The sequence below is a fragment of the Zootoca vivipara genome, chromosome 1 (assembly GCF_963506605.1).
Source record: "Zootoca vivipara chromosome 1, rZooViv1.1, whole genome shotgun sequence".
Taxonomy (NCBI): Eukaryota; Metazoa; Chordata; class Lepidosauria; order Squamata; family Lacertidae; genus Zootoca; species Zootoca vivipara.
This window is the reverse complement of record NC_083276.1, coordinates 20,494,697-20,516,828: the sequence shown is the minus strand read 5'-3', so window position 1 is coordinate 20,516,828 and position 22,132 is coordinate 20,494,697. Positions and strand designations below refer to the sequence as shown.

Here is a 22,132-nt window from a genome sequence, read left to right as displayed (position 1 = left end):
TGTCCTCTGTCCCCTTTGAAACTCCTGAAGGTGTTCTCCAAACCAAAGTTTGGAGAAGTGTGCTGGTTTCACTAGCATAGAAAACCACTGCTCCACTTCTGGAGAATAAGAACACATCCAGATGTATTTTCTACCTGTTTGTGAAACGGAATGGCTTTATAGATGTATTTCACCCTCCCAGAGCTAAATAAATAATACTATGACAAACTGAATGCTGTCACTTGTAAAGATTATGCAAGTATAGCAATTTTATTTTATTTGCAGATTCATAAACTGCTTCACAACCAAACATCACTGAAGCCTTGTAGAGTAAAATGCAAAGGATTCCTAATGCAGTAAACAACATTTGCTTTGCATAATTTATTCTGACTCTGCAAGGCTTCAGGAGGAAAGAGTTGCTTTGCAGGCCACTGGTACCTTCACCCCCTGAAATCCTAAACTCCTCCTTGTTTCTACCAGGCATTGCTTATGCACTTCTGAGCTTTGCCTTTGTTTCTAATGTAACCCAAGCTACTGCCATTCATTGTATTAGCAGCAATCCAGCACACCTTCATTTACTAGAGTAAGTGTGGCAATTATTGTTACCCCTTCTCTTCCAAGAGATAGATGCTGGAGCATGCTCGGTAGGTTGCTTTTTAGGGTGGTCTGAATGGCTGCTCTCAGAAGATTCTGGCAGTCTAACCTGGCCCTGGGAGAGAGAACATAAGACTAAGAGAACTCTGCTGGATCAGGTGAAATGACTATCTAGTCCAGCATCCTGTTCTCACTGTGGCCAGCCAGATGCCTATGAAAAGCTCTCAAGGAGCAACTGAGCGCTACAGTGCTCTCCTCCCCATTTGCAATTCCCAGCAACATTTGAGGGCAATTCCTAACTGTGAAGAGCATCATGACAGCTCCATAATAAAATCCAGAGTCAGGCCACCGGGATTTAAATATCTTGTTTTTCTAACACATTGCTTTAAAAAAACACGCCACTTTAAAAACACAGACATTCAAAACAAATTGCTAATAAAATCTCTTAATTAAATTTATGGCACCTGACTGCAATTCTGTGCATGGTTGGGAGTAAGCACCATTGAACATAGTGGTACGTATTTCTGCTCTATAGGTTCAATTTTAAAACACATTTGGTTTTAGCAAATGACATCCAGATAGCATAAACACAACCTTTTACTTTTAATTAGCAATGCAAAGAACTTTTAGTTAGAATTTTACAACAAAATCAAACAGTCCCCTATCTCCCCACCCCCCCTGTGCATCCTCCCCCCTTCCTAACATGCCCCCAACGCTCTCTATTCTTCCCTAGCCCCAAATCCCCATAATCCTCTCCCCCACCCCACCCCACAGCATTTGTATTTGTTTGTAAACTGTTTTTCAAAGGGATCCATTTTATTTTTATTTTATTCTTATTTTATTTTACTTCTAAGAGCTGGTCCTCGACTGTAATAATAAATGAATCTGAATCTATTTGTTTGTATGATCAGTGGGAAACCTGTATTTTCACTACCTATCCCTCTGACACATCTAATCTAAGGATGACCTGCTGGTTATGATGTAACAATGCAAACAATCCAGAATTTACAGACATTTATAAACCACTTCCACACAGGATTATAGTATTTTGTCTCAAACTGGCCCACTGTACAAGCTTATATTAGCTGACGAAAACCTGCCCCATGCCCACACTTTTAAGCAGTTTGCCATTGCTTCTTTCAAGTTGTATATAAAAATAGGAGGTAGTCTGTGGCAATTTAAAGACTTAACTGTATTTATTTGTAAAGGGAGTAAGATTTGCTAGGGCATACATCCTCAGATGCAGAATGGGTGGCTACAACAACAACAACGTATTAGTATTATTAATGAGATACAGTGCTATTTTTCTGGGGGGATGCAGGGGTAAGCATACCCCAAAACATTTTGTGAATCTAACAGGAGAGAAAAAATGGAAAAAATTAAAATAATTAGTTTCTTCTCTAGCAAGGTGAATCGTCAGTTCCGTTGCTACCCTCGATGGCAGCCTTTGGTCCATTTACTGCATTTATTTTTCCCGATTTGAATTATAAAATAGTGATTTCTTGAGTCAAAATGAGAGTACACCTACATATTATACTGCTTAATATTGAAATTTTAGATTACTGTAACCTGCCCTGGGACTTTATGGTGCAAAGCAGGAAAGAATTCAATATATAGTAATAAGGGAAAATTCTTGCTTTCTCCCCGAGGATCCCCATACACCTCACATTTGGACACTAAGCACTGGTTACCCACAAGTGCAGCAGCAAGAATGCAGCCTCCTATTCATTCTGTGGACCAGAGCCCTGTCTCCTTCCTCTGTGGGCTCATCATGGTGTAGTTATACTCAGTGGCAGAGCTTCATGGTCTGGCACCGAGGGGGGGGGCGGAGAGCAGGCGGGGGCGGGGCTGGCATGCATCCTGAGGAAATGGCGCTCAGTGCAGGTGGGGGAGCAGCTGCGATGCACCCGACCAGGATGGCGCTGCCGGGGGTGGTGCGCTCCCCCCGCACTCCTCTTCCTCCGCCAGTGGTTATACTGCCTTTATAATAATCAGATCATTTGAGGAAATAAGAGGATTTGATGTTGATAAGTGGCAGTATATACAGCTTACAAGCATGTTTAATGCTGATCAAAAAAAGGGGTTCTCGAAAGAAAATTCTAAATTTGAAAAAGAAGTGATTCATAATAAAAAGAAATCATTATCAAGAACATATAATTTGCTCTTAGATTGGGATTTAATGGATGAGGAGGTGAAAGAAACAATGATAAAATGGTCTAAGGATTTTGAACAGCTAATATATCTTGAGCAATGGGATAAATAATAGAAAGAAAACATTAAATTTACAGCCTCAAATAATATTAAGGAAATTTTTATTAAAATCTATTACAGATGGTACCTAACGCCAGTAAAGCTCACCAGAATAAACAAATTAAAGACTAATCCGTGCTGGAAATGCAATAAAGAAGTAGGAACGAGAATGCATATTTGGTGGGGGTGCAAGAAAATTAAAACCTTCTAGCTAATGGTGCATGAGGAAATGACAAAAATGCTGAAAAAAATCAATAACCAAAAAGCCCGAGGCATATTTGCTATGGTTAATAGATGAAGAAATACATAAAGGAAAAGGAAAAGTGATTCTATATGCCAGTACAGCGGCCAGGGTAGTTATAGCATCTAAGTGGAAAGAAGGAAGAATGAATCTATAAATTAAATGAGTATTTATTAATAACAAAATTACCTGCAATAAGGAATCAATCAAAACAAAATTTGAAAAATGAATGGAAATGCTATGAAGATTACATGGCAAAACATTGCTCAAAGAACGATGTGCTTGGATGCCTGGATTAAGATATATGAAGGAAAAATGGAGAGAAATTAAGGAAATAGGACAATGTTGTATAAAGAAGAGAGTAGAATATAAAATGCATATTGAGATAATGGTTTGGGACGGAAGTAGAAAGAGAGGCAGGGGGAAGTCAGAGGGGGGAGGGGATGCAGGGAATAGTGGTGGGTTAGGATTAAGAAAGGATGTGAGAAATGATTCAAAGCTAATGTAAAGATAAATGTAAATGTGATTGTAAATGAATGATATTATCAATGGATGGATTAGTAATAATGGAGAAAAATTAATAAAGCTATAAAATAATAATAATAATAATAATAATAATAATAATAATAATAATAATCAGATCATGGTGCCTTGCCCTGACACAGGAATGTAAGAAGCTGTCTTTTCCCGAGTCAAAGGGCTCTTCAGGCCCCTACCAAGAGATAACGGGTCTTTCACCTGGGACAATGTGCTTGTAAGGCAGAGGCTTTACCACCTCACCAGTTGCTCTGGCAAATAAACTCAGTTTATGCAATCAGAACTCTGGTGAACTGAGTTGGCCTCTCTCTGCAGAGCTGTGGCTAGAATGGGCTGAACTTCTGTGATCTGCACTGATAGGAGAATGACTCAAAACACACAGAGCAGCAACAGTTCTTGGCAAGAACACCTGATGCACTTTGGTTTACGAACTGAACCACGAGTTCAAATAAGTTTATGCAAACTAAACTGACAAGTCAGTTTGAAAGAGAATTTAACATTGGTATAAGGGAGATATTATCCCAGCTAATTACAGTAATTTTATGGATGTCTATAACCTGTTCCAGGAGTATATTTAAGCTGTGAATCAGTGTAAAAAGGCCAGGTAATATACACAACAGGATACCTATTTACCATACTTTCTTCTTTTTGACATCTTTTTTTGAAATGCTTGAGGATCACTCCTGTTTTAGGAGCTACCCCTTAAAAGGCGACCTCTCAATACTTTAAATAAATAACTTGGCAGGCTTCCATCATCTGCATGCTCCCCTCTGGTACTAAGTATGATGTCCAGAGGTGGATGGAAGAATTGGACTAAATGAAAACAAGAAGTTAATGTTCTGTGTCACCATGTGCACTAGTGACCATGGTTTTGTCCCCACTAGGGCACATGAGTCACTGTTTTGAAGAGCACATTGGTGTGTCTTATCAATACAAAAGCACTTCCAGGTTTATGTCTCCAAAATCTATCTTGGTGTGTCCTGTCCACAATAGTAGGAAGTGCTAGATGGGATTGTTGAGGGAAAGTGAATAAACTTCCTTCTCCTGAACCTCTAGCTAATCCATGTATTACTTTAAATCACAGAAGAGCACTGTTTGTGTAGCAATCTAGCCAGCACTTGATTGTAGTATTTTTCTAAGTTAACTCCACTTGTAAAAGCTGAACCATTTTGTTGTTCTCTTCTGATAAGATGCCTGCTATTGCTCCCTCTTTTTATCCCTACTCATCTTGTAAATAGTTCTTGCCAAGATAATCCTGTTCCTGCATGAATAAAGCTGTAGAAATCCAGAAACTGTACGTAAACTTCTCAGTCTAATTCACCCCAGCTGCAAGGTCTGCTAACAGGGATGTATTTGTGCTGAGGCTGAGGTCCATTATGGATCTGCCCTCAAGTTTATTTCAAATATGTGTGTTCCAATAGTCCACACTTGCCCAAAATTGCTGTAATTTATTTTACACGTGTGTTGCTCCAAACCATGAAATCTGTTTTGGCATGCATACCTTTGAGTTTTTAATAATAATAATAATAATAATAATAATAATAATAATAATAATAATAATAATAATGCGAGTTTTCTCTACACTTCTGACACAATTTGTCACATTTGTGGGCATCTGAGGTGCAAGAAACCTCCAACCAAGCACTCAGAGTATACAAGAAGGTCTCCTGCAGGAACCTTAAAAGCAGAACCATTTGCCACAAGGCTACATTACAATGTTGGGCATAAATAAACTGAACCCTTGGTTGTCTTACATCACAGAACTTGTGCACAGTAAATAATGCTGTTATCATGGCCTTATTAATCGATAAAGAAAAATACAGACTTAAGTTCAGAGAAGTTCATTTCTTGATTATACAACCTGATCTACTTAATGGCTAATCTCATTTACTCAGAGAAACCTAGAATTCCTATTCGTGAAAGTCCATGTATATGTGACCTCCTCAGAGTATATAAAATTGGAAAGCAAATTAATTTGTCTAGAGTCATTTCAGTCTCAGTTAGCTGGTGCCATGGAGCCTCTAGGGACAGTGATCATTTTGATGATCATATGTATCTCTTGCCTTGTTTTCCTTGCAGTCAGGAGCAGGACGCCAGAGAATGCAAAGCTGCTACCACCTGGCCCAACTCCACTGCCCATTGTAGGGAACGCTCTGCAGGTGAAGATCAACAACCTGGCCCAGGTTCTCCAGGAGGTAAGCCAAAGAAGAGCACCTTCCTCGACAGCTGTCCGTTGATGACCGTTACCTGTTTGCAAGCTTCTTTCCATTTGACTGTTTTGGACGGGGACAATCCATTGTCAGTTTGTTTTTTGTTTGTTTGTTTGTTTGTTTGTTTGTTTATAGATGGTACCATCTGTGTGCACGGCACATTTGCAGAGTAGAAGGCAACAGACTCTGCACTTTGACAGAGGAGAGGCAGAAAAGGGCAAGGAGGCACCCAAGCAGGAGGGAAAGAATAGCAAAATCAGTGTTATTTCAGTGGCATGGACTTGCGCTTGGCTACAACAGCAGAGATGGGGAGCAGGGATTGTCCCAAAGGCTCCACAGAAAAGAGGTGGACTTTGAGCAGGTCCCACAGCTCCATAAAGGGGGTTATTTTATTTTCATTTTATTGTTTTATGATTAACATAAAAACCATAAAGCCCCTTTCTGAGTAAAGAATTTTAAAAAGCAATAGTGCAATTTTATACTACCGTATATTAGAGATGGGGCTGGAGTTGGGTCTAATTCTCCCTCCACACATGGATGGTTTGGGCATTTTTGCCCTCTGTACAAAAAGGTGCTCCTTTATTTTCCCCAGAATGTGCTTGGTTGGAAGATACTTTAAGAATTCCCTTAAAAAATTGGTGTGAGGCAGACATGATAACATATTATCATATTCACGATATAGAGAAAGGGGATGGGGAAACTCTTTCATCTCTCTCTCCCATAATGCCATACCCTCCAACATTTCTCCAACGAAAAGAGGGACATCCCATTCCATAATGATAATTTTACTATTTATGGCCCTCACACCTTACTGGGCTGCCCCAGCCACTCTGGGCAGCTTCCAACATATATAAAAACATAACAAAACATTAAACATTCAATAAAAACACTTCATTTTTCAGGATTGCCTTCAGAGGGGGTCAGATAACTCTATACCCTCCAACATTTCTCCAATGAAAATAGGGACATCCTAAGGAAAGGGGGGGACATTCTGTAATCAAACTGGGACGGCTTCTCTAAATCAGGGGTGTCCCTGGAAAATAGGGACACTTGAAGGGTCTGTAATGCTAAAGCTTGGAGCCTTCAGTTAAAGCTGAAGGTTGGAAGATTTACAACACACACAAGATAGTAGTTCTTTATACAGTGCATATTTAAACTGTGGAATTCACTCCCAAAGAGGTAGCGATGGTAGCCTCCAACTTGGATGATTTAAAAGAAATGTGAAGACAAAATTCATTGAAGATAAAACTACCCATAGCTGCTAGCGATTATGCCGAACCTCCACCAGTTCCTGGGACCTGCAGGAAGGGAGAGTACTATTGCACCCAGGTCTTGTTTTTGAGCTTCCTGGTGGAACTGTGTTGGCCACTGTGATAACAGTCATGAACTAGTTGGCCTGATCTAGCTGCGGAACTCTTCTGTATTTTATTAAGAGTCATGTGGTTCAGATGCCCATAGTGAGTCCGGGGACAGCGGGCCTCTACATCAGCTATATGACTCTCTCCTAACCCACAAACCCACCTAGATGTGTGTCCTTCTCTATCTTTTTTCCAGTTTAGTGAGAAGTATGGCTCTGTGTTCACAATGTATTTTGGAGCAGAACGTGTTGTGGTGCTGCACGGCTATGATGCAGTGAAAGAAGCACTCATCGACCGTGGAGATGAATTTGCTGCCAGGGGACACCTGCCGTTAGCTGATGATGTCAACAAGGGATTAGGTATTTTATGCGCTCCACCTTACACCCGTGGGTGCTTACCCCTGCTCATGCAGGCCACTCTGGATGCCGGAGCATCTAGTTGCGCCTCTGGTCTAGAGCAAGCACCAGAAATCAAATCAGGATCGAATGAGTTTCTAGCCTTTAAAAACAATGGTCTGGGGTAATTCTAGTGTGGGTAGTAAGTGTGAGAGTTATGTGAGCAGAATTCCCTGGCCTGGATCTTGTGAATCAATAAACTCTCCACACCAAGAAAGAGTCTTTAAATTTGTTACCAAAAAAAATAACTAAGTACAAATCAACACATTGCACTTAAACAACTAGCAATGTAGTCCAGTTTTCTTTAAGTTCTTTCTCGTTAATATAGTCCAAGAACTATTGCTTCTTCATTATGCTTCCAGCTTCAGAGAGAGACCCAGGCTCCAAGAGATGAATTATCAGTGAGCATAACATAAATATTGAAAAGCTGAAACCTCTTTTTCAGCTTTAGCTGCAAAATGAACATTGTGCAAATGCAAACCTCCACTAAGTTGCATACACAACGCACACAAACATAGCATTTTATGAACACTAAACACATATATTTTACAGTATGGGCATGTATCAGAAGACTGGCCAGCTACTCATTATGGAATAAAGAGGCACCAAAGTACCAAGTCTCTAGTTGGTCCGGAGCCAAGAATAAGAGCCTCCTGCTCTTCCAACCTGCTTCTTCTGCTCTCCCTTTCAGTCCAGACATCTCCTTCATGCCCATTTCCACTTCTGCTTTCCAGGAATTATATTCGGCAATGGGGAAGCGTGGAAGCAGCTCCGACGTTTTGCCCTTAGCACCCTGCGCAACTTTGGGATGGGAAAGAAAAGTATTGAGGAGAGGATCCAGGAGGAAGCACAGTTCCTGCTAGAAAAGTTCCAGGACACTCAGGGTGGGTATAAAACAAATATGTGATGAGTGTGTGGCAATTTGGAAGGCTTCCCCTGATGGTCACAGTGATCTGACCAGTGTGTATGGGACAAGGTGGTCCTTAGGTCACCTGGTCCTAGGTGACGGAGGGCTTCATACACACCATTAATGCACTGAACTTAACTTGTCAATGTAATGGCAGACAATGCATAGCTTTCAGCAGGGGTGCAATATGCTTACATATTACATCTGCTCCGCAGATGTTATTGAATTCAATCTGCTTTCAACCCCAGCAGTCATCAGTGGTCCAGGAGTAGTCTATAGTCTAGCAGCATCTAAAGTGCTTTAGATTCCCTAGTTTTAGTTTAGAGTTTTAGACCAAGGCCTGCACCACTGTGGTCACCCTTTCCTATCTAAGGATATATCGGCTGAAGCTGGAAGAAGGTACGTTGGAAAGTCCTTGGAAGAAACTACTCATAGCCACTGAAGATGCCTTTGCCTCCAGCATTGTTGTGAGAAAGGCAGCTCCCTGTTGGACCACTCAGACCAGAAGCCAGGAAATGGGAGCTCAGAAATTCCAGACTAGATTATTGCCTTAAAATCTGTAGTGGGGTTTGATAAATCTTTTGTTGTCCTTCCAGAGAAGCCTTTGGATCCAACCTACTTGCTCAGTTGCGCTCTCTCCAATGTCATTTGTGCAATTGTCTTTGGGAAACGATATGACTATAATGACAAGAAGTTCCTATCCATGATGAGCTTAATGAATGAAAACTTTCAGGTTTTTAGCTCTTCTTGGGGACAGGTAGGTGTCATCTGGTTTAAGGCATCCTTTTCCACAAAGTCTAAAGTTTACTTGCATGTGGAATAATTATTTTATGTAGATACTGCCTCTGGCTGTGGCCATTTTCCTGCTGCTTAAATATCTTGCTTCCAGGCTTCTCATGGCCCATACTGCCTTTGCCTCTTAATATTTCTGTTAATGTCCTAGTTGCAGGCTTGCCATGAGCAACTGGTTAGCCACTGTGACAGCAGGATGGGCCACTGGCCTGATTCAATAGGCTCTTCTTATGTTCCTATGTTTTTAATTATAAGATCCTATCAAGGCCGGTGCAAACCATGCCAATATCTGGGTCTAGTAACCAAGGTTTGACTTAACAGCAGCCCAGTGAAGCAGGAAGTAAACCTTAGCCAATAAAACCCACAGGCTCAAGTTTATAACTGGAACTAATCACTTGGGATGTATACACACTGCCATTGCCTCTGCATCCAGTGTGCTTCCACTACTGGTTTGAGAAGGTGTGAATACATGACATTAGCCACAATCCATATCTATCCTTCCATTGATTATGCAATGTTGCGCCTTGCTGCATTTTAAGACAGCGATGTGTGCACAGCCTAGTTTCAGCAAGAGGAGCAGATGGGACTAAATTTAGACATATGTATGTAATCCCATCTCAGTTTTACAGCATTTGGCTTGTTTATATAGGATCCCAGAGTCAATCCCTAGTAGCATCCCTGGCTAGGAATGGGACTCCTGAATGAAACCCAGCAGAGCTGCTGCATAGGCAATACTGACCTTTAGAGACCAATGGTCTCATTCAGTATATACCTTTTAACATGTGGAGTTTTGGGGGAGGTAATTGAGTTTTTTTTTAATGCATTTTGTGGCTTTATATTTTGATTTTATCCTGTGAACCGCCCTGAGACCAGTGGGTATGAATTCAAAACAGTGGTACCTCGGGTTACAGACACTTCAGGTTACAGATGCTTCAGGTTACAGACTCTGCTAACCCAGAAATAGTACCTCGGGTTAAGAACTTTGCTTCAGGATGAGAAGAGAAATGGTGCAGCGGTGGTGCGGTGGCCCCTTAGCCTCGGATTGATAACAGTTTCAGGTTAAGAACGGACTTCCAGAACGAATTAAGTTCTTAACCCAAGGTACCAGTGTAAATAATAATAATAATAATAATAATAATAATAATAATAATAATAATAATAAAAGACAGCTCCCTACCCAGCTGTTGTGGTTTTGGCAGGAGGTGTATTGCTGCATGATTTCTCAGATTTTTCTGCAGGTACACATAGGTGAAATTGGGAAGGCACTAATAGAGGGGAAGGGAAGATAATACACTGCAGTACATTCAATGAAGCGCCACCCAGTAATGCAGATGGGGAACATCTACATAGATTTTTGAGGCATTGGTAGTGAAAATGCTAGTGTGTGGACCACAGAGTTGAAATGTACAGAGGGCAACAATGGCCACCATTAAATTGATGCCCGAGTGTGGACAATCCCTGACTGAGGTTGGTGCCAATGGGTCTCTTGTGGTGTTTCTTCTAGCTCTACAACCTCTTCCCTTTTTTGATGAAATGCATCCCTGGGCCCCACCACAAAGTGCTGAAAAATAACTTGGCAGCCAGAGAGTTTGTTCTAGAGGAGGCTGAAGAGCACAAGGCCACTCTGGACCCCAGCTCACCTCGGGATTTTATCGACTGCTTCCTTATGAAAATGGATCAGGTAATCATGAAAACTCACAGAACTCTCCAGGTGGGTTCTTCTGCTACTCCTGAAGCTTCCCAGCTAGTAGACTTCCATCCAGCTTGTTGTGGGGAATGCCAAGGAAAGAGATTCCTGCCCACACCCCATTGGAGTAGATTCATTTCCCATTGCTGACTTGTTCTTGCAGTAAGTGGGTAGTTCTTCCTAATGATTAGCCCTCTGGGCAAGGAATGTCAAGAGGAATGAGTTGTAAAAGGACTTAAGAGAAGATGTTGCGTCTTGGGAAGGGAGCTGGTCCCAGTGGCGCAGTTAAATTCTTGTTATGTTGTATTCAGAACAATTGAGTTGACTCCACTGACTGTGTTGTGTGTTTCTGCAGGAAAAAGGTAGTAGTGCATCCCCTTTCACCATTGAAAACTTGGCCATAAGCACAGTTGACTTGTTTGTGGCTGGAACAGAGACCACCAGCACCACACTGCGATACGGGATCATGACCCTCCTCAAATTCCCAGAGATACAAGGTAAAACGGATGCGATGTTAGTATTTATTATTCTAGTTCTTTCCTAGATTTATGTTTCACAGGTCCAAGAGGTTGTTGTTCTGCCACTTTCCCCAGGAAAACCCACTGTTCATCGCTGAATAAGGGCAAACGTTAATCCAGAGAAAACCCGACTGACATAAGCAGTAAACAGAAGGCTTTCCTGGAGAAAACCGGGGCGGCGGCGGGGGCGGGGAAAACGAAATGCTTAGACCCATGCCTAGTAATCACAAACCTGTGCCTAGAAATCCCAGTAAAAACAGAAGTGTGGATGAGCTCTTATAGCTGGCCACATTGCAAATCCTAGGATTTTATATAAAAACAGTAACAACGTGAACCTGGCACAGTAGTATAGTGGCAGCCAGCGCAGATCGTTTAGACAAAGGCAGGCATAGGCAAACTCTGGCCCTCCAGATGTTTGGTACTACAATTCCCATCACCCATAGCTAACAGGACTCAGAATCACTGCAGGACAGTGCCTCCAATAGGAATCCCTCTAAACTGCACCATCACTTGCTCCTATAACTTCCCTAAAGAGGGGGCTCTTGTCCCTCTGGGCTCCTTTTGGATAGAAATTGAAATAATATATAAATAATTGTAGTTATTATGTTTCCCTGTTTACAGAGGGATTGCTGAAGGTGAGCTACAATAACTTGTCTGTGGTGACGAGTTAATGGAAAGTTGGCATCAGAAAGCTCCAAAATGTGGAGGGGGGCTGGCAGCCACTCCCATGGAGTTTCAATTGCTTCTATGATGTTTCCTGCACTGGTGTTAAACCTCATTCTTCCCATTACAGAGAAAGTGCATGAAGAAATTGACCGAGTTATTGGCCGATCACGAAGGCCTTGCATGGCAGATCGTGGGGAAATGCCTTACACAGATGCTGTCATCCATGAGATCCAGAGGTTCATCTCTCTCATCCCACTGAGCCTCCCTCATGCAGTACTCAAAGACACACGGTTCAGACAATATGTCATTCCAAAGGTCAGCTCTTTTCATGGCTCTGAGTAGTAATAGTAGGCTACTAGCCATGATGGCTATATTCTACTCCATGACAAGAGGCAGCATGCTTCTGAATAGCAGTGGGTGGAAACCACAGGAGTTGAAAGTGCTGTCTTGCTTAGATGATATTTAAGGGCTTCCCATGGGCATTTGGTTGCACACCATGAAAACAGGATGCTGGACCAGATGGGGCCCCCGGACTGATCCGACAGAGCTGTAGTTATCTTCTTATTTACAAGCAAGGGAAGTTTAGGCCAACGCCTGGGCATCTTGAGGCCTGGACCTCATTTTAAACACCCTGTTGCCTTCTGAAGCGGCCCCATTCTTCTTCTGTATCCTCAAAGTACCTTCCTTCCTGTTAGTGCCTCCCCACACCATTCCTTTGTGAGAGTCAATCTTATCCTTTCATTGGGTGTCATGGCCATCCAGACCATTTCTTTGCACTCTCTGCAGGGCACTACCATATATCCTATTCTGACGTCTGTGCTACATGACAGCAAAGAATTTCCAAACCCCAAAGAATTTGACCCAGGACATTTCTTGCACAAAGATGGCACCTTCAGGAAGAGCGACTATTTCATGCCTTTCTCAGCAGGTAAGATCTCTGCTCCCCCGGTAGGCTGCAGTCTTAGCCAGCTCAGGTCTTTCCAGTCTCCCTAATTGGCTGGTGTCGGGCCAATGGGGGGGGGAACCTCCTCCCTCCTGCAGCCTACACTGGGAGGGCTCCCAGTTTGTGAGAGAGGGGCAGAGGCTTCTGGGTCCATCAGAACTCCTTGCACCTTGGAGAAATGGTGGAAAGAGTGACTCTCCCAGGAGCTGTTCTTGGAGCAGCACCTTTGCTCCTTTGGCATGATTGTTATGTTCTCCATAACAGCCAAAGTGGTTGTTAAGCATCTTACACTTTGGGTTTCCCTTGCAGGGAAGAGGATATGTGCAGGGGAAGGTCTGGCCCGCATGGAGATCTTCCTGTTCTTGACCACCATATTACAGAACTTCACTCTGAAGTCCATCATTGACCCCAAGGACATCGATCTCACACCAGTGATGAGCAGCATAGGCAACTGCCCTCGGCCCTATCAGCTCTGCATTGTCCCTCGCTGAAAAGCCTGTGTCAGGAGGGCTGCACGTGTGGAAAAGTCACAGCCTGGCAAATCTTTGTTCAAAGAACCTGTAACACAATATCTCCTGATGGGTGGAACCCTATATTCTTACCTGACTATTCATGGAATTTTTACTTTGGGGATCTTTCTAGAGACTATTGAATATTCAAGACATTATTGCAATGGACAGTATTTAGAAATTAGTCACATACACAAAATCCCATTCTCATCTTTCTTGCCCCTTCATATGCATATGTGTGCAGTGGCGTAGCTAGGCGTTCAAGAGCCTGGTGCGGGGGTATGTCCTGCAGGTGGGGGCGTGCCGAGCCACCCATGGATGCAGGACGAGCCTCTCCAATGCTTGGAGCCTCGTCACCGCCTCCCCCAAGCTGTAGGGCATCTGAGGAAGAGGCAGTAGGCAGACGCAAGTCCCATGCTGCTGTTTCAGGCAGCGCAGAACCTGCAGGCGCCTAGGCCACCACGTCACTCCTAAAAAGTTTTGTGAGCCCAATTTTTAAAAACTTAATAAATAAATAAATAAATAAATAACAACATAGTATTAGTATTAGTATTAATAGTAATAATATACAGGGCTTTTTCCCCTGAGTGGATGCAGGGGTACACATATCCCTAAACATTTTGTGAATCTAACAGGAGAAGCAAAATAAATAAAAACTTAGTTGGTCTTTAAGATGCTACTGAAGGAATTTTTTTTATTTTGCTTCGACTCAGACCAACACAGCTACCTACCTGTAACTAACAGGAGAAGAAACTAAAAAAATTAAAATATTTAGTTTCTTCTCTAGCACGGTGAATCGTCAGTTCTGTTGCTACCCCCGATGGTGGCCTTTGTCCATTTACTGCATTTATTTTCCCCGATTTGAACTATAAAATTGTGGTTTTCTTGAGTCAAAATGACTCAACCCCTCAACATTTTTTTAAGAAAAAAAGCACTGATAATATATAGTCAAATCAAACCCCCCTTTAAATCCATATCAACAAAAAGGAAAGAACTCAGTCTGAATCTGACCTACAGGTGGTACCTAACACCAAGAAAACTAGCGCTAATACGCCCAGGAACCTCACCAAAATGCTGGAGAGGGTGCACCTTAACAGGCACATATTTCCACATGTGGTGGGAGTGCCCCCAAATCCAACTATTCTGGACAACAACCATATGGGAAGTAAGTAAAATAACCAAGCAAACATTAGAAATGACCCCAGAAGTGGCCTTACTAAACATTTTCCAAGACAATAATGCCGAAGTACACTACAAAGAACTCATAACCCACTTACTCTCAGCAACCAGAGCACCATAACGAAACACTGGAAAGACCTGTCAGGAGTAAGCATGGACCAATGGTGCCAAATAGTATAGAAACAGCCCTGCTAGAAAAATTAACCAATAAGCTGAGACTGACATGGGGACAAATAGAAGAAGACGACTTCACCCCGGTATGGCTCCCCTTTATCACATACACAGCCCAACAAGACAATGACAAAAATCCACCAACAGCATATAAATCAATATGGCTAACCTGATCCAAAACACCCACCCACCCCACTCACACACGAAACAAAGACCACTACAGCCAACCACAAATGAACAACCATATCCTAGGCCAACCCCAACCTCTCTCACCACCAAAGGAACACAAGGGAACAACAGAGAACCTGCACAAGCGATGCTGGCAACCCCCCCCCAACACACACACATATATTAAGTAAAATAGAAACATCGTCACCTGACCCCACCCATCTCCCCCATCTACTTCTACCCCCCCTTTCTTCCCAATGTCTCAACAAATGAAACCGATTTGTAAAAATGTTGCGAGATACATTGCACATATTTGTGTAAATCAAGAAAATCTTTAATAAGAAAAAGATATATAGTCGAGTCAACTTCATGGCCATTCAATTTAAGATTACAGAAAGTCATTAAGTTCAAAAATACAAGAACCATGGTGTATGGCTCGAATTTAGACTAAAATGAATAACAATTGATGGTTTGTTTCTTTGATTATTGTAAAACGGTTATTTAAATTATCCATCTTATCTGAAGTCTCCGGCCTACAAAGACAGTCCTTAAAAGTCCCCACTGGCTCGTCGTCGTTCTTCGTGGTGACACAGAGACACCCCCAACTGTGTGTGGGATGGCTATTGTCCCTGTTAAATGCATTGAAGCTTTTGTTTCTATTTAATATTAGGGAGGCTGTCAGCTTACCTGGCTCAGTTTTGCAATCCGTTGGGCCCAGCCTGAGGCCTTGCAGCCTATCGCTCCCAAGGAAGGTTGTTGGTGGATCCAGCCGGTTATCAGCCCTTTATGGCACAGTATAAGTTCTTTATAAGCAGGCACACAAACAAGTGCCGGCAAACAGGAACAAAGTCCCCAAAAAACATGGAAAGTGTGGTGTGACACAACAGAGTGATGGGATGGCCCTATGCTGCAGCTGTGAACCTGCGAACTTGTCAATATTCCTGGCCCTGCCTGCTACCTGAGAGGGAAGCTCAGCCCCTCCAGAGGAATATGGAGAGTGGGCTTAAGCCCCACAGCCCTGTTAGTATTTTCATCCCTCCTTTTCTGTCAAACTCCTGACTCAGCGGAGAGAGAAGGGGGAGGAGCCTTCCTTGGTAACTGTTATTCCTAACTGTCAGTTCTGGAGTGTGTGTTCTGAGGTAAAGATGCGTTCTTATTACAGTACTGTTAGATAACTGAAACTCACACAGTCTGTATATTATAGTTTTATATGTTTAGATTATTAAAATAAAAGAAGAATTACTTCAAGATCTCTGAAGCTGAACTTCATCTGTTTATTGATGCTCACAGCTAGCAGTTGTGAGTCCGGATATATGGTTTAAAATCCATCAAGCCCTCCCTCCAAAGTTAAGACCTGTGTTATCACTACCGCCTCTGGGAGCAAATCCCATAGTTGTTGTTTTTTTAAAATAGCTTTTGTAAAAGATTTTCCCGTGCTACAAAACGAACAAAAACAGGGGGTGGGGGAGTACATCTTTTGTCTCCACTTTCAATTCATAAGAGTCTTTTTCACAGTTTGTTTGCATGTACTTTTGTTGTTTGGGGGGGGGGATTGTTACGTGTCCCTATTTCCCAGCGACTGCCCCAGATTTACCAAAGCCATCCTGATTGTTCCTGATTTGATCTCAGAATATCCCGCTTTTCCCTTGTACGTCCCTATTTCTTCAGAGAAATGTAGGAGGGAATGGTGTTGCCCGACACACACACACACACACACACCCCAGCCGTCTGAAGGCAGCCCTGTATAGGGAAGTTTTTGGATGTTTAATGTTTTTATATATGTTGGAAGCCACCCAGAATGGCTGAGGCCAACCAGTCAGGTGGGCAGGGTATAAATAGTAAAATAGCCCCTATTTTCATTGGAGAAATATTGGAGGGTAGACAACACTCAGCTTCATTGGATGTGCACGAGTTCTAGTGTTGAAAGAGAAAAGCTTTTACCTATACCCTTTCTACACACCATGTGTAATTTTATACCCCTCTTGTCTTTTCTGTGAACGATAAAGTCTCACATGCTACAACCTTTCCTCATAGTTAACTTGCTAATAGCCTCAAATCATTTTGGTTGCCCTGGCTTTTCTGAAGATTTGCCAGCTCTGCAATATCCTTTCTTGGGGTTGGCTTAGCCTGGAGCCATGAAACCCGACAACCCTGTGTCCTAAAAAAAAACTATTGCAGTAGCCTAAAGTAGGACTCTTTAAGAAATCTAAGCTGTTATCTCCTCTCATACAGAAACTTGACCCCAAGAGAGTGAGCAAGAGAGTTATAGCCATGAAGCCACAAAGACTTGCAATTTAATTTTTAAATGCTGTATTATAATTTTTTTTAAGATTCTGATGACCAGTTTTTCAAATGCAGCCGAGGTCTTAAATGTGTTGACCTAATCTCATTAATTGCTTGATGACAGTGGCAGTTAATATTCGTGTTTGAGTGATAAATAGAAGAGGTTGGTGAAGCTTATTATCAGTGTCATAAATCTCACACCCAATTACATTAGCAGTCAGTGGTGTTTTTTCCCCCCTGTGGAGGGGAAACTACAGTAACTCATAAAAACAGGATATATGGTGTAGTGGTTTGTGTGCTGGATTAGGACTGGGAGGATTTGAGTTGCCCATTCAGCCCTGGAGTTCACTGGAGATCTTGGGAAAACCACTTTTTGTTAGCCTAACCTGCCTCACAAGGCTGCTGAGGGAATAAAATGGGTTCCTTGGAAGAAAGGATGGATATAAATGTAATAAACCATCAATTAATCCCAGCTCTTCCTGTAGGGAGAAGCTTTCTCTTCATAACCAGAAATAAAATCGACAAGATGCAACCCCTCCTTTGCTTTAAACATTTGTTAGTCAATTATTTAAACTGAGGTAGTCAATTTGACATATTACGCAGAGGTAAACTCAGGTTTATCACGAAATGTAATCTCAGCAAGCAGCTGCAGCTAATTACATGTACAGTGGTACCTCAATTTATGAATGACTCGACTTACAAATGTTTCGACTTACGAACGGAGCTCCGTCCGCCATCTTGGATGTGGTTTAGATAGGATTCTTTTGACTTACGAATGTGCGTTCGGAACGCATTAAATTCATAAGTCGAGGTACCACTGTATAGTGCAAATAGGTCCCGAAAGCTGGGAGCAGGCTAGTTTCTCAGGTTCTACAAATGCCTGAAACTTTAAGAAGGAACGAATGCATTTACAAGCTGAGGGAACACAAGGGGATGTCAGGGCTGTGACTACAGCCATGGAATTTTTCTAAATTCGACCTCAACCTGCCATTGGTGTGGAAAGGAAAACCTCGCATTGACTCTCTAATAATAATGACACATGAGGTGATGACAATCAGCTACACATTCACTCTTAACCCCCCCCCCCGATCAAAACAGCAACTATTCCACGATGAATGATATGCGAGGGGAAGTCCCAAGTCTTCAGATAACAGCAATATTAGATACTGAGCCAAATGCATTGCTTCATCACTTTCTCTTCAAATCCTTAAAGAACCACCTTGCAAGGTGGTCAGTATTATCATTATCTCCATCTTCTCCCCGTTTCCTGAGGTTAAGTGGTCACTGTTTTCATGAAAGAAATTGGAATTGGGTTAAGGAGCAGGCTATGTTTGCTGTTCCTCTCTCCCCTGACCTTATTATTCAAATAAAAATACAGTACTAACTAATAAAATAGGTGTAGCACCACCGCCTAGGATGCTGCTTTGAAGTTACCAATAGAAATGTGGTGCTTTACCACCACCTAGTGTTGGTTTATGAGGCATATCAAAATACCATTTTGTGAAATATTTTTTCTTGTTAATTTTTGGATGGCATCCCCATTTCCTCTGTATTATTGGATAAGGTGAATGAGGAATGTGCATAGGCTCTCCCAGTGTGAATCACATGACAGCTCTCCCCTCAGTTGCTTAAAAAGCATGTGAGGGGGATGTTTAGATGTGATGGGGGCGGGCACAGCCAGTGGATTCAGCTTCCAGCCTGTAATCCAGAGGAGCATCATCTTTCCATTTGCTCAACTTTTGAAAGCCTTCATTTTAATAGCATTTGCAGCCCCGATAGCAAAATCTGCATGTAGCATTTAAAAATTGAAACTAGATATTGCTTGCTCAACAGAGGTAAGGTAAGGTAAAGGGCCCCTGGACAGTTAAGTCCAGTTAAAGGTGACTTTGGGGTTGCAGTGCTCATCTTGCTTTCAGGCAAGCCGGTGTTTGTCCACAGACAGCTTTCCAGGTCATGTGGCCAGCATGACTAAACCGCTACTGGCGCAATGGGACACCGTGATGAGTGCCACAGAGCGCACAGAAACGCTGTTTACCTTCCCGCCACAGCAGTACCTATTTATCTACTTGCAATAAACATTTTCCAATCCTTCCTTAAATGAATGTTCTTCTTGTTCTCTTATTCTATAAGTTAGATCCACAAGCTGTGCATATTTAAGTAATAATAATAATAATAATAATAATAATAATAATAATAATAATAATATATTATTTATACCCCGCCCATCTGGCCGGGTTCCCCCAGCCACTCTGGGCGGCTTCCAACAAAACACTAAAACACAGAAATCCATCAAACATTAAAAGCTTCCCTAAACAGGGCTGCCTTGAGATGCCTTCTAAAGGTCTGGTAATTGCTGTTCTCTTTGACCTCTAGTGGGAGGGCATTTCACAGGGTGGGCGCCACTACCAAGAAGGCCCTCTGCCTGGTTCCCTGTAACTTGGCTTCTCGTAGCAAGGGAAACGCCAGAAGGCCCTCGGAGCTGGACCTCAGTGTCCGGGCAGAACGCTGGGGGTGGAGACGCTCCTTCAGGTATACCGGACCAAGGCCGTTTAGGGCTTTAAAGGTCAACACCAACACTTTGAATTGTGCTCAGAAACGTACTGGGAGCCAATGTAGGTCTTTCAGGACCGGTGTTATGTGGTCTCGGTGGCCGCTCCCAGTCACCAGTCTAGCTGCCGCATTCTGGATTAGTTGTAGTTTCCGGGTCACCTTCAAAGGTAGCCCCACATAGAGCGCATTGCAGTAGTCCAAGCAAGAGATAACTAGAGCATGCACCACTCTGGAGAGACAGTCAGTGGGCAGGTAGGGACTCAGCCTGCGTACCAGATGGAGCTGATAGACAGCTGCCCTGGACACAGAGTTGACCTGTGCCTCCATGGACAGCTGTGAGTCTAAAATGACTCCCAGGCTGCGCACCTGGTCTTTCAGGGGCACAGTTCCCCCATTCAGGACCAGGGAGTCCTCCACACCCGCCCGCCTCCTGTCCCCCACAAACAGTACTTCTGTCTTGTCAGGATTCAATCTCAATCTGTTAGCCGCCATCCATCCTCCAACCGCCTCCAAGCACTCACACAGGACCTTCACTGCCCTCACTGGTTCTGATTTAAAAGAGAGGTAGAGCTGGGTATCATCAGCATACTGATGGACACCCAGCCCAAACCGCCTGATGATCTCTCCCAGCGGCTGCATATAGATGTTAAAAAGCATGGGGGAGAGGACAGAACCCTGAGGCACCCCACAAGTGGCATACATAAATAACCTTTTTGGCACCTGGGAATTTCCATTTGAATTATTCCCAACAAAAAGGACTCTGGTTTTTCTGGAAAGGTGCTTTTAAACTTTTTTTTCAATTCATTATAAATTATTTCCTAATAATAATTTCCCTTTTACACGTCCACCACATATGAAAGAACATATCCTCGACCTCATTACATCTCCAGCACTTATCTGATTCAGTCTTATACATCTTAGCAAGTCTGCTTAGAGTTAAATACCATCTGTAATAGTTCTCCATGAGTTATACTGTACTGTCATGGGAGGGGGGGGAACTTTTCTCTATGCACCTTCTCCAGTTTAGAAACTTCTAACATGGCACTTCTTACTCGCCTTATCTTTAAACGAAATCCCCAAATGCTGGTGATGATCTCCTAATGCCTGCAGATGAAGAGGTTTCAAAAAATTAAACCTACCTACATCCAACCTCCGTGCAAGGGCAGTGACTTAAAATCTGAAGGTGCCAATGTTTATTACATCTGGGATTAGGTGTTTGCATTGTATGGCTCTTCACGGAACACCTCCTGGGTGTAGCTATATTTGTAACAATGCTAATTGGAAATTATAAGTGGCCTAGAAAATAATAGCTCTTTCAGCCACTTAACAGTCCCAGGAGCTCCTCTGCTTTTTGTAAGGTTGGTTTGAAAAGCTTCATAGCCTGAAATTGACAATGAGATACTTGAAACTGTCAAGCAAAGCCAAAGATTCGCACAGCCAATGTGGTGTGTGCCATCTGTCCTGCCCACCCAGAACTCCTGTGCATTTAAATAAGGGTATGAGAACAAGAAACCCCACTGGAGCAGCCATTTCTGAATTCTTAACAGCGATGGCAGAAGCTGCACTTCACTCAGGGTACAGAATTTGTGGCCCTCCAGATACAGACTACAATAGCTGACCTCCAGCTACTGCTGACAAAAGACCCTCAATTTTGGGGATGGAGTATTGCTCCAACTTTCTTTAGGAAGTCTTGAGGATCCAGTTCTTCCTCATGGTCATGTGTAACACAGGAATACTGCAGGTTCTTTTTCAGCAACCAGAGTTGGCATCCACCTGCCTCGAGAAACAATGGAGTGTGAAGTCAAATCACTGGAGAATCACAGCACCTCCTGTGGTTGTAGTTGCCTGCGTTGTTTTTGCTGCATTAGCAGCACCAAAGTGACCCCTCCGGTGTGCAAGCCTGGACAGTGCATATGGAGGTTCTGGGCTGCCCAGACAACAAGACCCCCTCCTCTCGGCCTTGCTGATGTGGTCCAAAGGAAAGCAGAGCAATATATTTGGCATCAGCTTGACTGCAGGAGTTGCTGAAATGAGGCATATAAGGCATCATCCAAGCATCATAGGGACTCCACTCTGGATTTGTGTAGGGTTTACTCCTTAGCCTTTTATTTTCCTGAAACCGTCCAGTTTTACAAGCTCCTTGTGTCATGAATTAATTTCATTTATTTATTATTTTATTACAGATACTCCACTGC

General features: G+C 42.7%; 1 protein-coding gene across 1 annotated transcript; it reads left to right on the top strand.

Moving 5' to 3' along the window:
• The first annotated feature begins 5,606 nt into the window (after positions 1-5,606).
• LOC118080863 (cytochrome P450 2C19-like) lies at positions 5,607-14,114 on the top strand. Its single transcript, XM_035106831.2, has 9 exons — positions 5,607-5,796; positions 7,366-7,528; positions 8,299-8,448; positions 9,068-9,228; positions 10,768-10,944; positions 11,306-11,447; positions 12,262-12,449; positions 12,921-13,062; positions 13,387-14,114. Exons 1-9 carry the CDS (start codon positions 5,614-5,616, stop codon positions 13,566-13,568), a joined length of 1,488 nt encoding a protein of 495 aa, XP_034962722.2. The 5' UTR covers positions 5,607-5,613; the 3' UTR covers positions 13,569-14,114.
• The last annotated feature ends 8,018 nt before the right edge of the window (positions 14,115-22,132 follow it).

What these genes read in the sequence shown, in the direction of transcription:
- LOC118080863 (XM_035106831.2), top strand. Translation starts at nt 5,614, where the DNA reads ATGGAGCCTCTAGGGACAGTGATCATTTTGATGATCATATGTATCTCT. An exon ending in TGGCCCAGGTTCTCCAGGAG is followed by an intron (nt 5,797 to 7,365) that starts GTAAGCCAAAGA and finishes TCTTTTTTCCAG; the next exon opens with TTTAGTGAGAAGTATGGCTC. An exon ending in AAAGTTCCAGGACACTCAGG is followed by an intron (nt 8,449 to 9,067) that starts GTGGGTATAAAA and finishes TTGTCCTTCCAG; the next exon opens with AGAAGCCTTTGGATCCAACC.